We start from the raw sequence: 24,088 nt of genomic DNA, 5'->3' as shown, positions 1-24,088 counted from the left end.
TATAATCATATACGTGTTTTAGAAGAAAATTCTATTATCACTATGCCAGGATAGGAAATGAATGAGGGCAAAACAGGAGGAAAGATGACCAGTTAGGAGTCTGCAGTATCAACCCAGGCATGAGATAGTAATGACAGTCTAGACAAGAACAGTGTCAGAAGAGGTGAGAAGGAACAGCCTGAGATGAGACTTAATTACAGGACCTGGACATTGACTAGGTACAGAGTAAAGAAAGAGGAAGGAGTTGAGGAAGATGCCCATTTCTAGTTGCAACATCACCTTGGGTCCATGGGAGCTCTGATGACCCACTGGAAGAGAAGGGGAGACCCAGTCCAGTACATAATGAAAGATCTGTGGCACACAAAGGGTGAGAGACAGCTAGAGATGGTCTAAAGCTCAAGACCAATGTTGGCTTAAGGAAGACTTGGTAGTTGGGCTCCTGGGTGGCTAAGTCAGTTAAGCACCTAACTCCTGATTTCAGCTCAGGTCATGGGCTCACAAATGGTGAGATCCAGCCCCGCGTCAGGCTCTATGCTGGCAGCACAGAACCTGCTTGGGATTCTTTCTCCCTCTCCCACTTGTGTGTGCATGTGTGCACTCTCTCTCTCTCAAAATAAATAAACATTAAAAAAAAAAAAAGAAATATCTGGGGGGCGCCTGGGTGGCTCAGTCGGTTGAGTATTTGACTTCGGCTCAGGTCATGATCTTGCAGTCTGTGAGTTCGAGCCCGCATCGGGCTCTGTGCTGACAGCTCAGAGCCTGGAACCTGCTTCGTTCGGATTCTGTGTCTCCCTCTTTCTCTGCCCCTCCCCCGCTCATGCTCTGTCTCTCTCTGTCAAAAATAAATAAACATTAAAAAAAAAATTTTTTTTAAAGAAATATTTGGTAGTTACTAACAGATGAAAAAATTTTTAAAATAATGAAAAAAACATCTTTTATGAGGAAAATATGTTAGATTGATATACTAAAAATAAATCTTAATACCATTAGTGAGAAGATGTTGGGAAAACTGGGTTTTCTCATGACTCGTGGTAATGGAAAAAAGCAAAATTTTCCAAAATTAAACTTGGCAATTATGTCACGTATATGCTGAAATGTTTTCAAAGGATATTCCGCAACTCATTCTACTCCCAAGGACCCCCTACCTCTTAAGCATTCTCTAAATTTTTTTCGTAGTATGTATCTTCTAATATTTAACATATTACACTTATTGTTTCATCGATACTTATTAGATACACTCCATCTAACATGTAAGTTCAATAAGGGCAGGGATCTTTGTCCATTTTGTTCACAGACATATTCCAAGTACCCAGGACAACATATGGCACATGATGGACACTTTCATAATGTATCTGAGCAAATATGAAAGAACAAATGAACAATTCAAACAAGCAAGAAGATATTATTTTCATCTACCTGGTTGGCAAAAATTTTAAAAGGCAAACAGTGTTCAGAAATAACAAGGTTATAGGAAAAATAACATTCTCCTACATCAGTGATAAAAATGTAAATTGGTACAACCTTTCTGAAAGTCAATTTAACAACCTGTATCAAGTTTTTAAATGTATATACGCTTTGATAGAACAATCACTGTTTTTAAAATTTACCTTAAACCATCAATCAGATAGTACTAAAAATGTATACTGAGAAAGATGCCTATCCAGATCCACATATCTATCATAAAAGAAAATCGGAAATTTCAATATTTATCACTAAGATTATAAAAATTACAGAACACCCAAAATATCAAATATTAAAAGAATGACATTAAACATATACTAGCATGAAATAATGTTCCCAACATAGTGGATAAAAAAGCAAGTTATGTTAAGAGACTTACAGGAGGATTTTAATTTATATAAAAAAATATGTAGGTCTATCTATATGCATAGAGAGAATATGGAAGTGTGGTCACCAAAACTTTAACAAAAATTACCTTCAACTGCTTGGGCTTTAATTTTTACTTTCTTCTTTAAGCTCTTCTTTATTACTTGAATTTTTCTACAGAGTATATCATCTTTCTAATCAGAAAAAACAAAGCTATTTTCATTTAGAAAACCTCAGAAATCTGTTTCTAATCCCCTTGTGGCAGGTAATATACAGTAAGAAAGAAAACTTATTTCCATCATAAGGGTTTTCTGTCAGATTGACAGACCTTAAATATCTTGACTTCTATTTCACCTTAAATTTAAACAAAGGTTTGGGGCACCTGGGTGACTCAGTTGGTTAAACATCTGACTTCAGCTCAGGTCATAATCTTACGGTTTGTGGGTTCGAGCCTCGCGTTGGGCTCAGTGCTGACAGCTCAGAGCCTGGAGCCTGCTTCGGATTCTTTGTCTCCCTCTCTCTCTTCCCTTCCCTTGCTTGTGCTCTGTCTCTCAAAAATGAATAAATGTTAAAGAACATTTTTTTTTAATCTAAATAAAGGTTTCAACATTGTTTTAGGAAACTATTCCCGGAAACAGAAACCCACCAGCAATGCCCAAGCTAGTGTTACTGGAGACCAGTATTAAAATCATGCTTTCTACTTGTCTAGCACTTTTTCTGTATTGACCCGGCATGCTAACAAGCATTCAGACAGAAGGCCAAACCAAACCAACAACAACAAAAATGTACAGCCCTTACCAAAAGCTTATATTCTAAAGTATATGCTTCTTGGAAAGTGTGAAAATTGTATTGTCCAACCTACCCAAAAAAGCAATACAATTCCCTACCTACCTATTAAGCTCAGAAATCAATTTAGAAATCACATACAGTAATAGAAAAAAATAGGATCCTAGGAAACAAACAGTACAGAGTCTGGCTCTGCTACCTACTATCAGCTTAATCATGGGTGATTTACTTATTTTTCATTGTGGTTCAGTTTCCTAATCTATAAAACGATGATACCACAAATGCTATATGATTGCTAAGAGGCCTATTTGTATTGCTATATATAAAGCCTCAAGCTTTATATACCTACCACATGTTTAGTTTGTAATGAACATCAGATATTAATTCCTAACCCTTTATACTCAGAAAGACAGCAAATATCACCATTTCTTCTGTCAAGCCTACCTGAACTTTCCAATGGCAACTTCTAGTTCTTCTAACACATCACTTCAGCCATATCACAATGTCTGTCACCTTCAATAACAAGAACTTCTCCAGAGTAAGACCTACTTTGTATCTTATTCATGCTTATGTTTTCAGCACCTAGTACAGTGCCTGGCATAAACACATAAAAACTGGCAGAACGGATAGGTGAGTAAAGAAATAAATGGATGGAATTTATCAAAACATCTAAAACAAAACAAGCTTATTTCTAGGATACAGCTGGCTTCCTACTAAATAAAGATCATATCATGAACTAGAAAAGTTTACCTAAAAGAAGCTAAAATTCAGCCAATTCCTTCAAAAAGGTTTAAACCAAATTAAAAAAGCCATACCAGTGATACACATTAAATCAATGACAGAGAATGTTAATAAAAAGTCAACCTCAAAACTGCACATGAAGTTTTCTAATATCAAAATCTATTTCTATATTACTTTACTAACAACAGAACTATCTCATAAAATTGAAACAAGTCTTGATAGTTTCCTAGCTCCTATCATATATTTCAAATATAAATAAGTAAAACCGTCAAAACAAATCATACACTCATACACACGCATATAGGGTAGCCAGGTAGTAGGAAAAAAAATGATTGTTTGGTTTTCCCTTAGCCATCAATAAAACAGATTTGAGAAATTACTGAAAAAGTCCCCAAAAAAATGTCCCTAAGTACATAAAGATCCAGAACAGAATAAAAGTTACTAATAAAAGAGCTTGCCGCTAAAGAACAAAAGAAAAAAGAGTAAATGAAAATAACTTAGTCTCATTTTAAAAAATAAAAAGAAAGGTATCAATGCAAATAATCAAATTAACATTTCACTGTAATCTACATAAGAGAAACTTCAAGTTGGAAGATTCAAATCTGTTCAGAATAGATTTGAAACAATTACTTAAAAGTATAATCAATCTAGCCTTTTCTAATAAAAGTGCTATTATAGACCTGCCTGGCAGAAACATTATGATCCTATAACATTCATGCTAATTATGTAAATGAAGCTGCTACTATTTGAAAACTATTTGGTCTCTTAATTTAAAATTACATTAGCACTACTCCTGAAACCATTATTACACTATATGTTATCTAACTTGAATTTAAATTTTAAAAAATTACATTAGCACTAAAATTGTTTACCCAATAAAAAGTGCATAATGAAAGCTGCTTTAACACAGATAAAGGTAAATGTAAATAGAAAACCCATAAAATCTAAATCAGAGAAGTGTAAACTAATGAAGTTTTGAAGAACCAGAAAGTTATCTGTTTATCTGTTTACTAAGAGATTTCTAATTCAGAATCTCTTTAGTACTCTTAGAATCCCTAAATTATCATCTCACACTACAAATTAAAATATTCCAGATCATGGTTAATATTTCATTTGTGAGCATTTTAGTTCAAAATAAAAGACATAAAATCAGGGACATTCCTTCCACTCTGGGAAGGAAGGAAGGAAGGAAGGAAGGAAGGAAGGAAGGAAGGAAGGAAGGAAAGAAAAGGAAAAAGGGGAGGGGAGTGGAGGGGAAAGGGAAAGGGAAAGGGAAGGGAAGGGAAGGGAAGGGAAGGGAAGGGAAGGGAAGGGAAGGAAAAGGAAAAGGAAAAGGGAAAGGGAAAGGGAAAGGGAAAGGGAAAGGGAAAAGGAAAAGGAAAAGGAAAAGGAAAAGGAAAAGGAAAAGGAAAAGGAAAAGAGGAGAGAGAAAGAGAAAGAAAGGGACGGAAGAGCAAGAAAGAAAGAAAAAAGGAAAGAGGGAAAAAGAAAGAAAAAGAAAGAGAAAGGAAGAAATCACACAATCAGCTTAGAAAAAATCATCTTTAGTTGACCAATACACCACTTTATTACCACAGATAAAAAGCATACACAGTAAAAATGTTCCTGAATTATATCCAAACGACAGAAAAAAACAAAGTCTTCAAAGTTACAACCATAAGTAACAATATACCATAATTCTAACCATAAAGTGGTAAATATTACTCTAAATTTTTAAAAAATTGATATGTTACTTACATTGTAAAATGAAGGTAGGGTTTATGTATAGCAGCAGCTGATGACTGTTTCTTTGGTGATCCTGAGTGACAACTGGTCTCAAAAATTGATAAAGCATTCTCATCTTCACTATCATCTAAAATCAGAGTTTCTATATCTATTCCCCCAAAAAAAAAAAAAATCCAAAGATTATGAGACTTACAAAGTCATTTAATATTAGTGCCCCTCCAAAGCTAAAGACAACAGGTTTAAAAATCATGTACCATTAACAAGTTACCTATCAAATACAAATCAACCAAGCAAATTGACAAACTGCAGTCTTTTTTAATAATTTGGCTCAGTAGGTTAAGCATCCGACTCTCAATTTCAGCTCAGATCATCATCTCCCAGTTCCTGGGATCAAGCCCTGCCTCGGGCTCAGAGCTGATGGTGCAGAACGTGCTTGGGATTCTTTCTCTCCCTCTCTCTTTCTCTCTGCCCCTTGACTGCTTGTGCATACCTGCACACACACCCATGAGCTCTCTCAAATAAATAAACTTAAAAAAAATTGGGAGAAAGATACATATCCTCAGTTATGAAAATCAGAGAAAAGAAATGTTCAATTCGCAGCAGAGTACCTAGTTCATACATAATAAAATATTTAACCTCCTATTTGACAAACTTAAGAAATCAAGTAATTCATGTGATATTTCATGAGAATCTATCCTTGAAAAATATAGTTTTTGAAAAATATAAAGACAGCAAAATGCATTGAATGTTGATGATTTTACTATATATAATATTTTTTATGTTAGTATAATTAATTGAACAATTTTCTGGTGCAGACTACCTGCCAAATAAAGTACTAAAACCTGGGAAAATTAAGATAATTAAAACTTATTACTTTGGGGACATCTGGGTGGCTCAGTTGGTTAAGCATCCAACTCTTCATATTGGCTCAGGCCATGATCTCAGAGTTTGTGAGACAGAGCCCTGCATTGGGCTCTGCACTGACAGCATGCAGGCTGCTTGGGATTCTCTCTGCTAGCACCCCCCCACCCCCACCCCACCCCCCCACCCCCACCCCACCACTCCTTGAACTTGCTCTGTCTCTCTCAAAATAAACAAACATTTAAAAAAATTTTTTTAAAAGCATATTGCTTTCTCTTCAAAGTTCACAGGCCTTACTTTGGTTAGTATATGAACCTAAAGTTTCCCTGTAAATGAATGACTTGTTTTTTTTATGTTTGTTTATTTTGAGGGAGAAAGAGACAGAGTGAGTTGGGAGGGGCAGACAGAGGGGGGGAGAGAGAGAGAGAGAGAGAGAGAGAGGATGCCAAGCAGGCTTTTGCTGCCAGCACAGAGCCCAATGCAGGGCACAAATCCACAAAACCATGAGATCATGACTGAGCTGAAACCAAGAGTCAGATGCTCAATCGACTAAGTCACCCAGGCGCCCCTTAATGAATTTTCAAAGGTAACTTCCTATTTGTATCTCAGGTCCAATCTTGAGGCTAGAATTCAAGACCTTATACAACCAGGTTCTGATTTACTCCCGTACTAATGATTTACACTCCATTTGCACTGCACACTGCAGAATGCACTGCCAAGAACAACAAAATATATTTGATGAGTTGAATCCAGAGGGACATTATAAGCCACATAGTTAAGAACATGGGTTCTAGAGTTAGGTGCCCTAGGTTTGAGTAAGCACTGGAACTTACTGAATGACCCTAAATAAGTGAATACATCCCTAAGTCTTCCAGTCTCCTCCTTTACAGTATAAAAGTACCTGCCCCACTGGACTGTTCTGGGGGTTAATAAGTGACAATTTATGTAAGGGCTTTATAATAAATTAAATACAGGGGTGCTGGCTGGCTCAGTTGGTAGAACATGTGACTCCTGATCTCGGGGGTTTTAAATTCGAGCCCTGTTGGGTATAGAGATTATTTAAAAATAAAGTCTTGGAGCACCTGGGTGGCTCAGTCAGTTAAGCATCCAACTTTGGCTGTTACGATCTTACAGTTCGTGAGCCCGAGCCCCACATCAGGCTCTGTGCTGACAGCTCAGAGCCTGGAGCCTATTTTGGATTCTGTGTCTCCCTCTCTCTCTGGCCCTCTCCTGCAAGCTCTCTGTCTGTCCTCTCTCAAAAATAAATAAACATTAAAAAATATTTTTTAATAGTCTTTAAATTAATTAATTAAATGTAAGCCATCATTATTATAGTCAACTTTTCTAAAGAGAGTAACACTTCTATGTTAAGATAGAATCTCCCAAGCAATAACAAATAGAACTAACATTCATTCTTTCTTTTTATAAGCATTCACTAGGCAACTACCATATGCTAGGCAATATGCCAGGCCTGGAATATATCCTGGTGAGTGAAATAGAGACATTTTCTATATTCATGGCAAATATAAAAGAATAACATATAAATAACCTTATGACGAAACTCAGAATTTATTTATGCCTATACTTGTTTCATTTTAACAATATGAAAAAGCAATTTATAGTACCTTCTTTCTTGTCACTCTGGCTAATTTCAGCATGAGGAAACACTTTTTGCAAGACTGCTAGGATGTTGTTGAAGCTTCTTTCCAGTAGCGGCTTTATGATGGGGGATAGTGCATGTCCTGAAGACATGACAGCACGTTGAGAAGCAGGCACGATATTCTGCATTGCATGGTAAAAATCTTGGGCATTGAGCACTATTGAGGAAACATCTAGCTGCAGTTTATGACTGCTAGCATAGATCTGGGGATAACGCCTCCGCAGGGCAATGAGGGCAGCTTCAGTGCACAGGGCCTTGATATCAGCTCCACAATAGCCTAATGCACAAAAGGAAAAGAATAACAAAGGTAATAAGTTCATTCTTACAGTACCAACTATAGTTTGCAAATATATACATCTTTATTAATGTATATATTAGGAAATAATACTAAATCAATAATTATATGCAATTTTGTTAGCAAAAACTGACCATTTAAATCACCTAATAAAATTACTCAGTAATAAAAAAGTATTCTGAATATTATCATTAACAAAACATGAACTAATGATATTATAAGAAGCCATGTACTTTGTGCCAAAAACACTGATTATAATGTACAATTTTCTTCAGGAAACGTGTTTAAAGAGTAAGTTTCATATCAATCTTTCATCAGTATTCCCAATTATCAGTTTAGTCCTCAAGATATTACACTTACCCATAAATTTTTCTAATATCATTAATTTGCAAACACATATAAGGGAGCAGTACAAAGCAGAATATATGCAGAAATTTCAAAAACAGAGTCATTCTACTACCAACTTTGAGTGCCAACCACAAATTTATATGTAATTACCTGAAAAATTATACTTTAAAGCTGTCACCATCTATCATAATTTCAAAGGTATTAAAGGGAATAAGAATCCATTAAATTTCCATATTAATTTCCTTTTTATATATGTTTAATTTAAAACAATGGATAATCTAGTTCTAAAGTCTATACAAACACAGCGTATTACATTACCCATTACCCATATGCAACTAATTATTGTAGTTAACAGATCAAGCCCCCAGGGCTTTGAAGTCATTTCACTCATTTAAGCAACAAATACATACAAAAACACACATAAACTCTTAGGTCTTAACCACAAAAATGAAGAAAAACTCAAACCAGCTATGTTGTTTTTATATCAGCAATTAAACTTGCATTTGGTCACTTTTATCAGTTATGCCAGCAGAGGGAACTACTTGAACCAGTTTTAAAACTAAACGCTATGCTCTTCAAAGAGTGGCATCAAGCTTATTTATCTTTTTATTCCAGGCAATGACCTTGTGGAACACTTGAATAATGAAATAAAATGGTGATTAGGAAAACTATGAGCAGAAAAGAAACAGCCCCAGACTAACTGGCAGAAAAAGAACATTAAGGCACAAAATCAGATAAAGCAAACTGTAAGTGACTCACATATCTATAATGAAATGTACCTCTACTGTTAGTAGGGCAATCCTGTTCATCAAGTCCCACAAATAAAAGAAAAATCCTCTTTGCTCCCTTTCTTCCATAACATGTACCACCGTATCATTTACCTCTTATGTTTATTGTCTGCCTACCCCAACTAGAATGTGAGTTTTGTGAGTGTATGAGTATTCATCAGTTTCGTTCACTAACATATCTCATATACTGAAAATAATACCTGGCCTAGCATTCAGTAGATATCCAATAAATATTTCTTGAGTGAAAGAATGAATAAAAAAAGAAAGGCGTAACTCCAGGGTTATAGTTTGGTTAGTTGAAACTATAACGTTACCACGTAGGATCATAAAAAGTGGAGGAATTGTATCTACTAGATTTTTCATCTTTTTTGAAGATGTCTAAATTCTTTAATCATTAATGAAAAATAAAAATTTCAATGAAAATTATGAAAAAACATAGAAAAATATTGCATTCTTCAAGAAATATTTATTTAGTTAAGGGAAAATTTAGTATGACTGTTAAGAATCTAATTCAGAAAACTATAAGCAGATTAAGCACTAACACTGTCCCATGACAGCAATCAATCTACCAAACAATTCTTCAAACTACCAATAGTCTTTCATTTTATATTCTATTTCTCAATGAATAAACCTGGAAAAAAAGGTACATTTTCCTATGCCATATATATCGTAGTTATATTAGTTTAATAAAATACCAGCTCGGTTATAAACAGTTAATCAAATAAACCATTTCAGAACAAGTAAAAAATAAACTACCATCTTCAAACAACATAAACAACTACATTTCCTTCTTTAAAAGCATATACACAGCTGGTGAATATATTATATGATCCTATTTCTAACAGCAAAAGCCTAAATTAAAAAAAACAAGCTCAGAAACAATGCAAAACAGAAAAAAAAAAAAACATTAGAAAGTATTCTATATAAGTGGTGCCCATAACATTTATGTTTGACATAATGTCAGTAACATACATAATAGTAATGCGCTGTTCATTTTCTCTTAATCTACTAAAGATAATTTAAAAGTTTCTCACAATAGATCCCATTTAAAGAAATAAATTTTCACTTGGATTATCATAATCAATAGACTAAAAGAATGGATTTATCTTCATTACATTTGCCCGTGAATGAGAATTATTGGTTTATATCTGGGGTTCTCAGTCTTGGCTACTCAACAATGAAACTGCAACACCAGATTCCCAACAAACCTAGTGAATCAGAATCTCTGGCAGTTTAATATCATAAATGTATATTTTGAGAAAGCTTTACAAGTGATTCTCATATACGAAAGAAAACACCGAGAACTACTTGATTAATAATATACTTCCTTTACTAGACTCTAAAACAATTAAAATTACATGAAAACCATGGCTAAAAAGTTACATTTAGTATCACATGTCCTGGTTTAGGCCTCTTGTCTTATCATAATTAACAGTATATTTTTTCACTTTCTAAAAGGTCCTGATTTAGAAAACTAGATGTAGGTAATATGATCATCCTAGATATACAGAAAACACACTACAGCCTTTTGAAAGTTAAAAGCTGACATTAAAGAAAATACCAACATCCCTTTCATACGAATTCCATAATCATATTAATTCTACCATTACAATTCTAATACTGAAGAACACACACAAATATCTAGATACCAAGGAAAAAGCATTCCTTTTTTTTTTTTTTAAAGTAAGCTCTATGCCCAACGTGGGGGCTTGAACTTATGACCCAAAATCAAGAGTCTCATGCGCTAACAACTGAGCCAGCGAGGCACCCCAAGAAAAAGCATTCTTAAATATTGCCAGTGAAATGGAATTTGTCTGAAAAACTAAAAATACAAGCTACTAAATAGGTTATAGACTAGACAAGGTAATAATAAAATTTTAGGAAGTTACTGTTTAAGTAAAACATCAAACATAACAAAGGTCCACAAGATAGACCCCTCACTGATAAACTTTCATTGTTTTGGCCCTCTCAGTGAAAATAAATAGAGAAATATGATTAGGTTTGAGGTCCCCATAACCTTAAGCTCCTACTATTCATGCATGTGATCTGGACACCGAAATTATGTGAGGACTACTTTAAAAAATCACACCTATTATGCATGCAAACACCTCCAAGTACTTGGGAATTTATTTCAAGGTAAAAGTTACCAAATCCATAACCTCTACAAGAGGTCAGTTGTCTGTACAGTTTTTCATCAAGACTACATACTCTTTTTGTTAGGCATATATTTTACTGGACTTAACCCATACATGTCAAAACATGTTTGGGATACAGAAAATGCTAAGTTCATAATGAATTTAAAACTTATTACTATTCTGTTCCTGTTTGAAGACCTGCATTTTTTTATGTGAAACTGGCTTCTTAAATGGAATAAATGTCAAAATCAAAAACAGAAGTCATTTAATTATAATGGATTTTTATGTCACTCTCCAGGAAGAAAATGGTGTATATCCATAAAAGCGGATTCTTCTAAACCACCACCACCACCACCATCCCCAAAAGGCAAGAGAAGTTTTTTAGTCCTGTAAGAAATTATGTCTCAAAAATGTTTAAACTTAAGAAACTGACTTTTAAAGCTAAAATAAATCACTTGGAATAATGAGAAGTTGTGACCTTTGGAAATGAAAAAGGGAAACTGGGATTCTAATATTTAGGATGAGGAACTAGAGTGTAATCTTTCAGATGGTAAATAGGGTAATAGCAAGTAATTTTAAAATACCTATCTTTTAGGGAATTTCCAAAATTATTTGAAGACTTCTGCTTATTTCAGTTAAGGATATTCTGTGACAGATTCACAGAAGAATCCACAAAGATTTCCCAGTCTGATCCGTACTCTAATAAAATAATATCCTAAAAGTAGCAGGAAATAAAAGGGGGCAAATTTCAAAAAGGGAAAAGACTGGATTTTGTACCAAATACCACCCTCTCCCATAAAGCAGCACAAGGCTTTGCAAAGGTCAAGCCAAATTTACATGAAATGGGTTTGGCGCATGCTCTCTTATACCAGGCAAAGCTTAAACTGGAGTAGTGCTGGAGAGATTTACGTTTTCTCCTCACCAGAAGATGTCGAGGTCTTTGTGGTTCAAAAGTTGAGGTATGCTGCTTCGGAGATGGAGGTCCCTGTGGATGAAGAGGATAATTCGGATGTAGCTAACTGAATGGACTAATGTTCTATTTAAGTTTTAATATTTGATGGTGGATCACAATGATTTTTTAACTAAGTTACTCTTTCTGGTTTTGGTAACTTTAAAGTTTTCCCAAGTAGACTGCTGACAGTTAGTGAACTTATTTGGGGTTTTTTTCATAATGCTTAAAAAGTTCATGGAGAAAGATTTTTTAATTTTTGTTTGTGAGAGAATAAGAGGAAAATAGACAAAAGACAGAAAAAGAATGAAGGGGAAATACCGGGGTGTATATTCAGTTGTTTAATACTGTATTCATTTTTATTTCAGACCTAATTAGAGCCAAAACCCTGAATTCCAAAACCCTTGAATTCCATCTCCTATGTATGATCATGTATGTACATAAAATACTCTCACTATATCCTTTTAGGACAGTTGTATTCATTCACTCTGTGGGGAGGATCTTCCACTCTGTGAATAATATAACATTAAATTGGACAGTTTTGTATTTTGAGAAATACTAGCAGATGCCAGTAAGTATTTTCTTTGAAGACTCCTCTCACTCAACTTCTTTCTAGACCACAGGCATGAAGATGAGCCCATCAGGTAATCAATCTGCAAAGTAAAAGACTGCAGTCCTGCCTTTGACATGGACCTTTATGTCTCAAGGTTAAGCTTATTTTTCTTAGTAAAATTCCTGAGAGAGAACAATTCCTAAAAGGACACAATGCAGTAATATCATGGAAATCCAGCACTCAATGAAAACATATTACTACTAGCTTTGTTAATCATCAAACACCTAATGGCAGCTAAAATTGTAATTTAGAAGTGTTCAAACTTCAAGTGAAATGTTCAAAATAAGTGTTACATTTAAAGGCAAAGTCAGCCATCTATTGCACACAGACATAACTATATTCATTCGCATTCCAAACATAAAGGGAAAGGGCCAGCAGAACAAACAGTAACAATGAAAGAATTCAAATAATAGCACTCACCAACACATTTTTCGGCCAATTCACCTAAAAAAGCATCTGATAATTTTGGATTCCAATCCCTGGTATGGATCTGTAAAATGTGTTTTCTTGCCTAAGAAAAACAGTACAAATAAATAAAATATCACCAACCTCTCAAGTGTATTAGCTGGAACAAATTTATGCACTAACCATACCCCAGAAAAACAACTGTTGTTTTTTGTTTTTTTTTTTAAGTTTATTTATTTATTTTGAAAAGGGGGAGAGAGGACTTGCAGGTGGTTTGCAGGGGGAGAGGGGGACTGACAGGGACACAGGGAGAGGGAGAGGGAGAGGGAGGGAGGGAGGGAGGGAGAGGAGGAGAGAGACAGAGAGGGAGAGAGAGAGAATATGAATGAATGAATCCCCAGCAAGCTCCACACTGCCAGCCCGGAGGCTGAAGCGGGGCTCAATCCCATGAACCGTCGAGATCACCACTTGAGCTGGTATCAAGAGTTAGACACTTAACCAACTGAGCCACCCAGGCGCTCCAACAACTATTTATTTTAAAAGACATTTCAATACCATGACATCCACGTCAACTCTGATTTCCCATAATAACAATACAATAATATGTGGTAGAGATCATGTCTCTGTTTAACAAACCAAGATATTTAATATTCTGAGAGGTGAAGGAATCGACTAGTGGCACATGTGACTAAGTGACTGATCTTGACTCATCTAGGACTAGATTCAAAACTAAGTTTCAATATTTTACATCAGATCATTTTTACCATCTAAATACATATAAAAAACACTTTAATGTATTATAACATTTATAATCTTTTACTGAAATATAATTATAATTGTACAGTGTTGTAATAGTTTAAAATGTACAACATAATGATTCAACAATTGCATACGTTACTCAGAGCTAACTTATTTTTGTTTTTGTTTTTTTGTTTGTTTTTTCTTTTTAGGTAGGCTCTATGCCCAACATGGGGCTTGAACTCACAACCCCGAGATCAAGAGTCACAAGCTCTACTGACTGAGCCAGCTAGGCACCCCAGTCAGGGATAACTTTGAAACTACAGATTCAGATTTCACAGAACTTTTGGTTCTATCACATGCATGAGGTATTATGACTGCCAATGAAGTAAACAACAATTTAAAACTTGAAAAAAAGTTTTCAATTGAAAAAGTTTTCAATGAACTAAAGAAATATAATGCGTACCATTATCTCGTAGGTTAGTTGATATTTTGGCATTTAATATATAACAAGGTAGTATTTCAGTAAATATTAATATAATTCATTTTAACAAGTCAAATGTTTGAGCAATTCTACCTTGATTTTTTTTTCAAAATAGCATTCTCTACCTTAAATCTGACTATATAGTACAATCAAAATTTTAACATCTTGGTTTCAAATTAAATGAAATGTCTTCTTCTTCCACAGTCAAAAAGAAACTGAAGTAGTAAGAATCCATAATCAGCTGATATTACCATCATGAAGAGGCATATCAGAATTTTACTTTCACATTTGCCTTCTTTCAAGGAAAAAACAACACTTTGTAAAACTTGAATACACTTGTTCCCTCAACACTGCTACTTGAGCTTCTTAAAGACTATGAAAAAGCAAATTATAACCAAAAGGAAAATTTTATTGGCTTGATGAGGAATTTGGGGTCCAGCACCAGAACAAAAAGGACTTCAAAGTCATCAAGCTAAGATGATGGTCACCTGGGTTGCTCAGTCAGTTAAGCATCCGACTCTTGGTTTCAGCTCAGGTCATGAACTCCTGGTTTGTGGGATTGAGCCCCGCATAGGGCTGATAGCACAGGGCCTGCTTGGAATTCTCCCTCTCCTCTCTTTCTCTGACCCTCCCCCTCCTCTCTCTCTCTCCCTCTCTCTCTCTCTCTCTCTCTCTCTCAAAATAAATAAATACACATTAAAATTGTTTAAAAAGTTGATAAAAGGGGCGCCTAGGTGGCTCAGATGGTTGAGCAGCCGACTTCAGCTCAGGTCATGATCTCACGGTCCATGAGTTCGAGGCCCACAGTGGGCTCCGTGCTGAAAGCTCAGAGCCTGGGGTCTGCTTCAGATTCTGTGTCTCCCTCTCTCTCTCTCTCTACCGCTCGCCCACTCACGCTCTCTCTTTCTCAAAAATAAACATTTAAAAACTTTTTTTAAATAAATAAAAAATAAAAAGTTGGTAAAATTTGATATCACTCGCTATTGCTCTAATTCCAAGTTCTAAGTTAGGTGTTCAGCTACCAAAATTAAAGCAATGATGTGACATTTATTTTCTTCGAACTCAAAGTATCTGCCTGAATAGATACCAAAAAAAGTATAAAATCAAGATCCAAAAAGAATGTCATCCTGAGAGCTTATATTCTCTAGAAGATGACATCAAGAATCTATTTTACCTCATTAGCAGCACAGGCACCACTTAGTGAAGACCCTCATAGAATGAGAAGCACATCAAAAAAACAAATTTAAGGGGTGCCTGGGTGGCTCAGTTGGTTAAGCGTCTGACTTCGGCTCAGGTCATGATCTCACAGTTTGTGAGTTCAAGCCCCGCATCAGGCTCTGTGCTGACAGCTCAGAGCCTGGAGCCTGCTTCAGACTCTGTGTCTCCCTCTCTCTCTGCCCCTTCCCTGCTCACACTCTGTCTGTCTCTCGGTCCCTGTCTCCCAAAAATAAACAAACATTAAAAAAAAAAAAATTAAGCTGGAAGATACCTTGAAAAATATCTATTCTTACCCTGTCATTTTACAAAATAAGTAAAGATTTAGAGAAATGAAATTAATTACTTTAGGTCAAAAGTTATTGTCAGGTTTCTAAAACATTCTAAAACATCTCTATATAATCAACCAGAATCTCCTTTCTTTATCATAAAAACAAGAAATAGAAGATGAAATTAACTAAATTAGAAATGCTTCATTATGTACTTTAACTCTCTCTCCCTCTGTATATATAAGTTATATGGTTTCCCCTACTAGAAAGTAGCTTCCTCTACTATTAAAAAGTCAAAGTCAGGGGCGCCTGTCAACTGAGCATCCAACTCTTGATTTTAGCTCAGGTCGTGATCCCAGGGTCATGGGACTGAGCCCCATGTCAGGCTCTGCACTGGGCATGGAGCCTCCTTGGGATTTCTCTCTCTCTGTCTTTCTTCCCCTCCCTTCTTCCCTCGCTCTCTCTCTCTCTTCCTCTACCCCTCTCCTGCTTGCACACACACATGTGCTCCATCTCTCTCTCCCTCTCTCTCTCTCAAATTAAAAAAGAAAGATTCAAAGCCATATTCAAGCTCTTACTTTTCAGGATTCATAAATACACACATAACACATAACAATAATCATTAAGTGTTGGTGGTAATAAAAAGAAACAAAAGAAATTAAAAAGCATCACTGCTTCAAGAAGATATGTGTTATTTTTTGCTAATAAAGGGTTAACAAAATTAGTAAAATTTGGAAGAACCAGAGCTTACTTTTACTTTTTTTTTTAATAATAGTTGGTCAAACAACAGGAGTCATGATATTCCACCGCTCAAACTACAGGACTAACATGAGACATTGACTGGTTATTGCTTTATTTTCCACGTTTTTATTTATTTTTGGGACAGAGAGAGACAGAGCATGAACGGGGGAGGGGCAGAGAGAGAGGGAGACACAGAATCGGAAACAGGCTCCAGGCTCTGAGCCATCAGCCCAGAGCCCGACGCGGGGCTCAAACTCACGGACCGCGAGATCGTGACCTGGCTGAAGTCGGACGCTTAACCAACTGCGCCACCCAGGCGCCCCGACTGGTTATTGCTTTAAATTAATGGCCAAATGGAACCTTAACACTCCTCTCAACCCTTCCCTAAGCCATTCATTAGGCCTATCTCCTAGCAGACTAGTTCAGTTTCTCTGTCTGCACACTCAGCTTCTCATTCAGACCTTGCTTGCTAAGTCACTAAGAAAACTGAAGCAGTCAAAAGAGAAGTTCCAAAGACTCTCCACAGCAACTGGGTCCACCTGTCAGCATATGTACCCATAATATTCTGTCTTCTCCCTAGTATCACAGACGAACTATCCAAATCCTATCTAAAGTCATTCTCACCACTCATATAGTAAATACTATCCCCCCTCTTGCCTATTAAGGACACACTATGGTAATTCTTTCTCAATTTCATCACCAAAATTTCCTTCTCTACTGAATAACTGTCTCAGCTTTTTTAAGAACATAGGTTCTCTTGCCTCCAATTCCCTCAACATCTATCACCTTACCTCAATCCTTTGTGTCCTTGTGCAGCAAAACTCTCTGAAAAACTTACCTTCATTAACTGTCTCCAGTTCCTCCCCTCCTGTTCTCTCTTAAGCTAACCATACTCCAGACAAGCTTTTTTGCACCCACCACTAAATCAACTTGCTCCCATCAGGTTCACCAATGACCAGCATAATGATAAATACAATGGCCAATTTTCTGTCCTCATCTGAGTTAATTTAGCAACATCTGACAAAGTTAGTCATATACTCATTGTTACACTTCTTCACTTGGCTTCCAGAATCCACTTACATAGTTTTCCTCTTACCTTACTGACTGTTCCCTAGGACAGAGGATTTGATAATCTCATCTAATCTTGATAATCTCATGACTTTATTATCTAAGCAAAAAAAAAAAGCTAGTTCAGCCCTTTTCCATAGACACAGACCAAGAAAAATGATCTTAGGTTTAGGTCTCAAAGCAGTTTCCTTGAAATGTAGACAGTTAAAATAACATGGAAAACTATGTTGAGATCCATGCCGTACAATATGGTAAGCCACTAACCACACAATGCTATTTTATTTAAATATTTAAAGAAAATTTAAAATCAGTTCCTTAGTCACACAAGTGACATTTAAAGAGCTCAAGAGCCACATGTGGCTAGTGGCTACCATACTGGACACTGCTTATTGGACAATGCAAATACAGAACATTTCAATCATTAGAGAAAATTCAATTGGACAGTGCTATTTTAGACCTTGTTTATTGTTTTTGTGTGGATTGTACATGAATTGTGAGGATTGTGAACGGCATACATGACTGAGGTCCACATAACTAGGGCGATATAGAAGATAATCGTTTAATTCAGATAATGGCTTTCCTGTGCCGAAATGAACACAGACTGTGTCTCTTAGAACTAAACACACTCTCCACGTATGCTAGAGCCTAAAAGATGTGCTTGGACTGAAGTTGTCCCAAACAAAGATAACTGGTGCTTCCCCGTGCTGAAATAGACTGTTCCCACTTCTACCCTTGTCCCCACAACAAAGCACACCTCTACACATTGATATAGTCCTGGAAGCTGCACTTGGGTAATGAAAATGCTGTATATTCTATGTTTCCTATCCTGACAAAGTCAGGTAAATTCAGTACCAAAGTAAAGCCTCTAAGTTAGACAGTCCAAAACTGAGACAACTACAAATGTGGATGTATAGACTGATTTCAAACTGAAGTATTAACTGTCCTACACAACAGCACCATTGCCTTCATTTCCCCATAATCTTCTACACTGTCCTACTAATCACAGCATTTCACATTTGTGTATGTAAACCAGGCATTTTACATGGAGATCTAAATCAAAGCTATGCAAAAATTACAAATGTGCATGTGTGTATATTATATATTCATAAATAGCATCTTCTTTCCTTAGGTTATATTTGTATGGATATATGTTATAAATGTTTTAATTATGCTTAAAATGTTAAATTACATAGAAAATATTGTTAAATATAGTATCTTCTCTACATATATCTCTCCCTCTCAAACTTGAGATCCTCGTGAAAAGACAAATCAATGAATAAACTGGTCCAAACCAAGAATAATAAAAATATCAAGCAGAATTAGGGGAAAAACTTGTATAATATATTAACATTTTACACAATGACTATACGTTGTGTAATTATACATTCTTTCGAAAAAAATACACTGTAATGAATAATTTTTGCTGCTCTAAATTAAATATGATGTTATGGTCATTTCTATGAAAATTTGCACATTGGGTTCTTATTTGTAAGCTCACTAATATTCTAAAAACATTATTTTTATGGGAACAAAGCTATTTTGGCTAACTGGAGACATATAACCTGCCATCCAAGATAATTACTACAATCTGGTGAACTAAAGTAAGAATTTTAGTAACCTAATCAAGAGTTTTCCTGAATAATTATTAATAGAAATAGACTAAATTATTTAATAATCACAAGCTTTTTCTGAGAATTAACCTAAGATATTTCATAAGCACAAAATTTTAGAAATGAAAATTCATAAAATATCACTCTCACAGTACATATATGGTTGATAAATGGATCACAAATAAATCTTAACACACTGAAAACAAAAACTTACCTTTTGATCAGGCAGGTTGAAAAGGAATTCTCGGTCAAAACGACCCGGTCTCCTGAGAGCAGGATCTATAGAATCAAGTCTGTTTGTAGCACCAATAACAACAATTTCACCCCTGTTATCTAATCCATCCATAAGAGCAAGGAGGGTTGATACTATAGAGCTGTAACAAAAGTTTCAGACAAAACGATAAATTAAAAAAAGGAAAGAAAAAAACTGTAAAAACTGCTGCTTATACTACACTTTACCAGTCTTAAATGCTAATAAAATTATAGCATGAATAAATCTTAATGCAAAATAATGTACAGAAATTATTTTTAAAAGTATTCAAACAATTCATTAATAGACACATAAAGCAAACAAAGAGCAATAAAAGAGATAAGGATTCCATCAGAATTAATAATTTTTCTGCTTCAAAGGGCACTATCAAGAAAACTGAAAAGGCAACCTAAAGAATAGGAGAAAATTTTTGCAAATTATATACTTGATAAGGGTCTAAGGTCCAGAATATACAAAGAACAATTACAACTCAACAATAAAAAGAAAATTAACCCAACTTAAAAATAGTTAAAAGAGGGGTGCCTGCATGGCAATCAGTTAAGCATCTGACTCTTGATCTCGGCTCAGGTCATGATCTCACAGTTCGTGAGTTCAGGTTCCGCATCAGGCTCTGCACTGATGTTGCAGAGCCTGCTCTCATTTCTGTCTCTGCTTCTCTCTGACCTTCCCCCACTTGTGCTCTCAATCTCTCTCTCTCTCTCTCAAAATAAATAAACTTAAAAAAAACTTTTTTTTAAGTCAAAAGATTTAAATAGACATTTCTCCACAGAAGATATACAAAGGGCCCATCATTAGGGACATGCAAATCAAAACCAAATGAGGTACCACTTTGAACCCCCCAGCATGATTATAATAAAAAAGACAGATAATAGTAAATGTTGGCAAGGATGGGGAGAAATTGGAACATTCACATAGTGCTTGATGGAAATGTAAAATGGTGTGCCTCCTTTGAAAAGTCTGACAGTTCCCTCAACTATTAAACATAGAGTGATCATATGATCCAGCAATGTCTAAAAAAAACTTGTACAAAAATGTTCACAGCAGTATTCATAATAACTAAGAGGCAGAAATAACTCAAATGCCCATCAACAGATAAATAAATGTGGTGTATCAATACAATAAAATTGAATTTGTCAATAAAAACAAATGAAGAAGTGATAGATGCTATGATACAGATGAACCTTGACAACATTGAGTTAACTGAAAACAGCCAGTCACAGAAGTCCCCATATTGTATGATTCCATTTATATGAAATATCCAATAGGCAAATCTACAGAAATACAAAGTATATTAGTGGTTGCCTAGGATTTAGTGGGGGATGAAAAGGAGATTGGAGAGTTATGGGTAAAGATTAAAAGGTTTCTTTCTGGGAAGATGAAAATGTTCTAAAATTAGTTACGGTGACAGTTACACAACTCTAGAAATATACTGAAAGCTACTGAACATGTGGTTTAAGTGACTGAACTGTATGATATATGAACAGTATCTCAATAAAGCTGTTTTTAAAAAGAAATACAGGGGTGCCTGGCTGGCTCAGTTAGTAGAGGATGTGACTCTTCATCTTAGGGGTCATGAGTTTGAGCCCTACATTGGGTATAGAGATTACTAAAAATTAGTTAATTAAAATAAATATAAAAATGTCAAAAAAAAATCTAAAAGTCTGTTTTAATATATAGCAATCTGGGGGGGGAGGGGTTATATCTGACAATTTATATGATGTTTAGAGTTCCTATAGAATTACATGTGCATTAGGGGTGCCTGGGTGGCTCAGTCGGTTAAGTGTCTGACTTCTGCTCAGGTCATGATCTTGCAGTTCATGGGTTCGAGCCTCGGGTTGGGCTCTGTGCTGACAGCTCAGGGCAAACAGCTCGGATTCTGTGTGTGTGTGTGTGTGTGTGTCTCTCTCTTTCTCTCCCTCTCTCTCTCTCTCTCTCTCGCCCCTCCCTTGCTTGTGCTCTCTCTCCCTCAAAAATAAATGAATTAACATTAAAAAGAAAGAATTACATGTGCATTACTATTATCCTTTCAGACAATTTCTTTACAATGGCTACTATTTTAACTAAGTTCAACTCAAAATAATCTTGTGCATATTTTAGAGTAGTTTTTGAAACTATGACTTAAACATTTCTGAATAAATTTGTTACATGTCTAATTATAACAAAAATCAGTTCTAGTAACAAAGGTCTTCCTAGTGTTTCCCAACTGTTCTCATTTATATCCTTTACTCTTACTGCTAATACCTGCCAGAAATAACTTCTCCAATATGCTCAACATGTTAAAGAAATCATTCTCATTCCCAAATAAACTGTTCTAAATGTTTCTCAAAACTATAAATGGAACCAAAATGCTAGAGATCCAGTGTACATGCATATAGAGGATTTGTGTTTGTTCTTTTCTTTTTTTTCTTTTAATGTTTATTTATTTTTCAGAGAGAGACAGAGCCTGAACAGGAGAGGGGCAGAAGGGAAGGAGACACAGACTCCGAAGCAGGCTCAAGGCTCTGAGCTGTCAGCACAGAGCCCGATGTGGGACTCGAACTCACAAACCCTGAGATTATGACCTGAGCTGAAGTCAGACACTTAACCTACTGAGCCACCCAGGCGCCCCTAGACTGGATAATTCTTTATTCTGAAAGACTGCCCTGTGCATTATGCAATGTTTAACAGCATCCCTGGTCTCCACCCACTATCCAGTCTTGACAATAAGACCTACCCAGGCACCCTGTGCTTGTTCTTTTCTAATTAAATAAGAGAAAATTAATGACCTAAGTGTTTCACTTCAGATATAAAGAGTACAATAAGCATCCTGAAGCCTAAGTTCATATTTATTACCTCAAATTTTTCCTTAGCACATTCCAATCACAGATAGGCATGTCAAGTGTTTAAGATTTATCAACATTTTTAAGTGTTTTCTATAAGGATTTTCAGAAGACAAAGTCTTAAACATGGCCAGAAACAGAATTATAACTTAGCTTAGATTCTACCAACAGTTGTCTTCTTTAAAAAAAAAAAAAAAAAAATCAAATGACCAGCCCTTGGATCAAAATCCTCTAGTAACCCCTATTACGTTCAAAATAAAGTCCAAACTACTTTATACTATATTTGAGGCCTACTTGCCTGCCCTAACCCTTCTCCTACATTATCTTCTAAAAGCATTTGTGTAATTTAAATATGGATCTAAATAAAATGAACTGGAATTGTTTTGTATGGTATGAAGAGGGATCCAATTTTTTCACCAGATACCCAATTCTCCCAACATTATTTATTGAAAAGGTCATCCTTTCCCAATAGTATTGCACTGTCTCTTTTATTATAAATCAAGCATCTATATATCTGTAGATTTATATATGGCTCTGGCTCTTTTCCATCAGTCTATTTATCAAGACTTCTACCAACATCAAATCATCTTAATCCTAAGAGGCCTTAATAACCAGTAGAGCAAATACTCCCACCTTGTTCTTCCACAAAAGTCTTCACTATTCTTAGTCCTTTTTATTTCCATACAAATTCCAGAATCATTTTGTCAAGTTCCGCCCCAAAAAAGTTGATTCTGAACAGGATAATACTGAATCTATTGATAAATATGGAAGAACAAACAACTTTTAAATATCCAGTCTTCCAACTTATGTAATGGTATTTCTCTCCATTTATTTTATTTTCCTTTAATGTTTCTGAACCAAGTTTTCTTCTTCCCCCCAAAACTGTACATGGAATTTAATTTATTCCCGGTATCTTCTATTCTAAGTGAGTTTATAAATAGTAATTTTGCATTTTTATGCAGAAAACTGGTACACAGAAAAACAAAATTCTCTATAATGATTGGTTTAACGTTGCAAGATGCTCATTACTATACTTAAGAAGTTATCGAGGGGTGCCTGGGTGGCTCAGTCAGTTAAGCGTCTGACTTCAGCTTGGATCATGATCTCATGGTCCGTGACTTCAAGTCCCACATTGGGCTCTGTGCTAACAGCTCAGAACCTGGAGCCTGCTTCGGATTCTGCGTCTCCCTCTCTCTCTGCCCCTCCCCCACTCATGCTGTCTCTCTGTCTCTCAAAAATGGATAAAAGTTTAAAAATTTTTTTAAAAAAGAAGTTATCTAGAGACAGCTTTGGAATTTCCACATGCATAATTATATCACCTACAATGACAACAGTATTGTTTACTCCTCTTCAATACACACACCTTTGTATTGTTTTTTCTTGCCAGACTACACTAACTGGGATCTGTGTACACTGTTGATCAGAATTGTTCACTGCAGCCATGCTTATAATACCTCATATTAAAAGTTTTCATCTTTCAACATTAAGTATGTTTGTTATAGGTTCTTATAGATACCTTATATTCTTCATTCTCTAAGATGAATGATCTTATCAAAAATAAATATTAAATTTCATCCATTTCTTACACATCTATTGAGATGACCATATGATTTTTCACTAATATGATAATGTGATTAATTTACCTTAATTGATTTCTCTCATGTTAAACAAACCTTGTACATGTTAAATACAATCAATTTGGTCATGATGTATTATTACCCTTCTTAAAGCTTCCTAGAA

At 35.4% G+C, this 24,088-nt stretch overlaps 1 protein-coding gene across 3 annotated transcripts in view; it reads right to left on the bottom strand.

Moving 5' to 3' along the window:
- The window catches only part of ATAD2B (ATPase family AAA domain containing 2B), a 168,031-nt gene that overhangs the window by 62,136 nt on the left and 81,807 nt on the right, over positions 1-24,088 (bottom strand). For all 3 annotated transcript variants that reach the window (XM_045447596.1, XM_045447595.1, XM_045447597.1), the window contains exons 14-17: positions 19,473-19,632; positions 13,149-13,239; positions 7,566-7,877; positions 5,092-5,227 (exon numbers count right to left, since the gene is read on the bottom strand). In XM_045447596.1, coding sequence (XP_045303552.1) covers positions 5,092-5,227; positions 7,566-7,877; positions 13,149-13,239; positions 19,473-19,632 — 699 coding nt within the window. The remainder of the gene's footprint in view (positions 1-5,091; positions 5,228-7,565; positions 7,878-13,148; positions 13,240-19,472; positions 19,633-24,088) is intronic.

Source organism: Leopardus geoffroyi, chromosome A3 (genome assembly GCF_018350155.1).
Source record: "Leopardus geoffroyi isolate Oge1 chromosome A3, O.geoffroyi_Oge1_pat1.0, whole genome shotgun sequence".
NCBI lineage: Eukaryota > Metazoa > Chordata > Mammalia > Carnivora > Felidae > Leopardus > Leopardus geoffroyi.
This window is presented reverse-complemented; position numbering and strand designations above follow the sequence as displayed.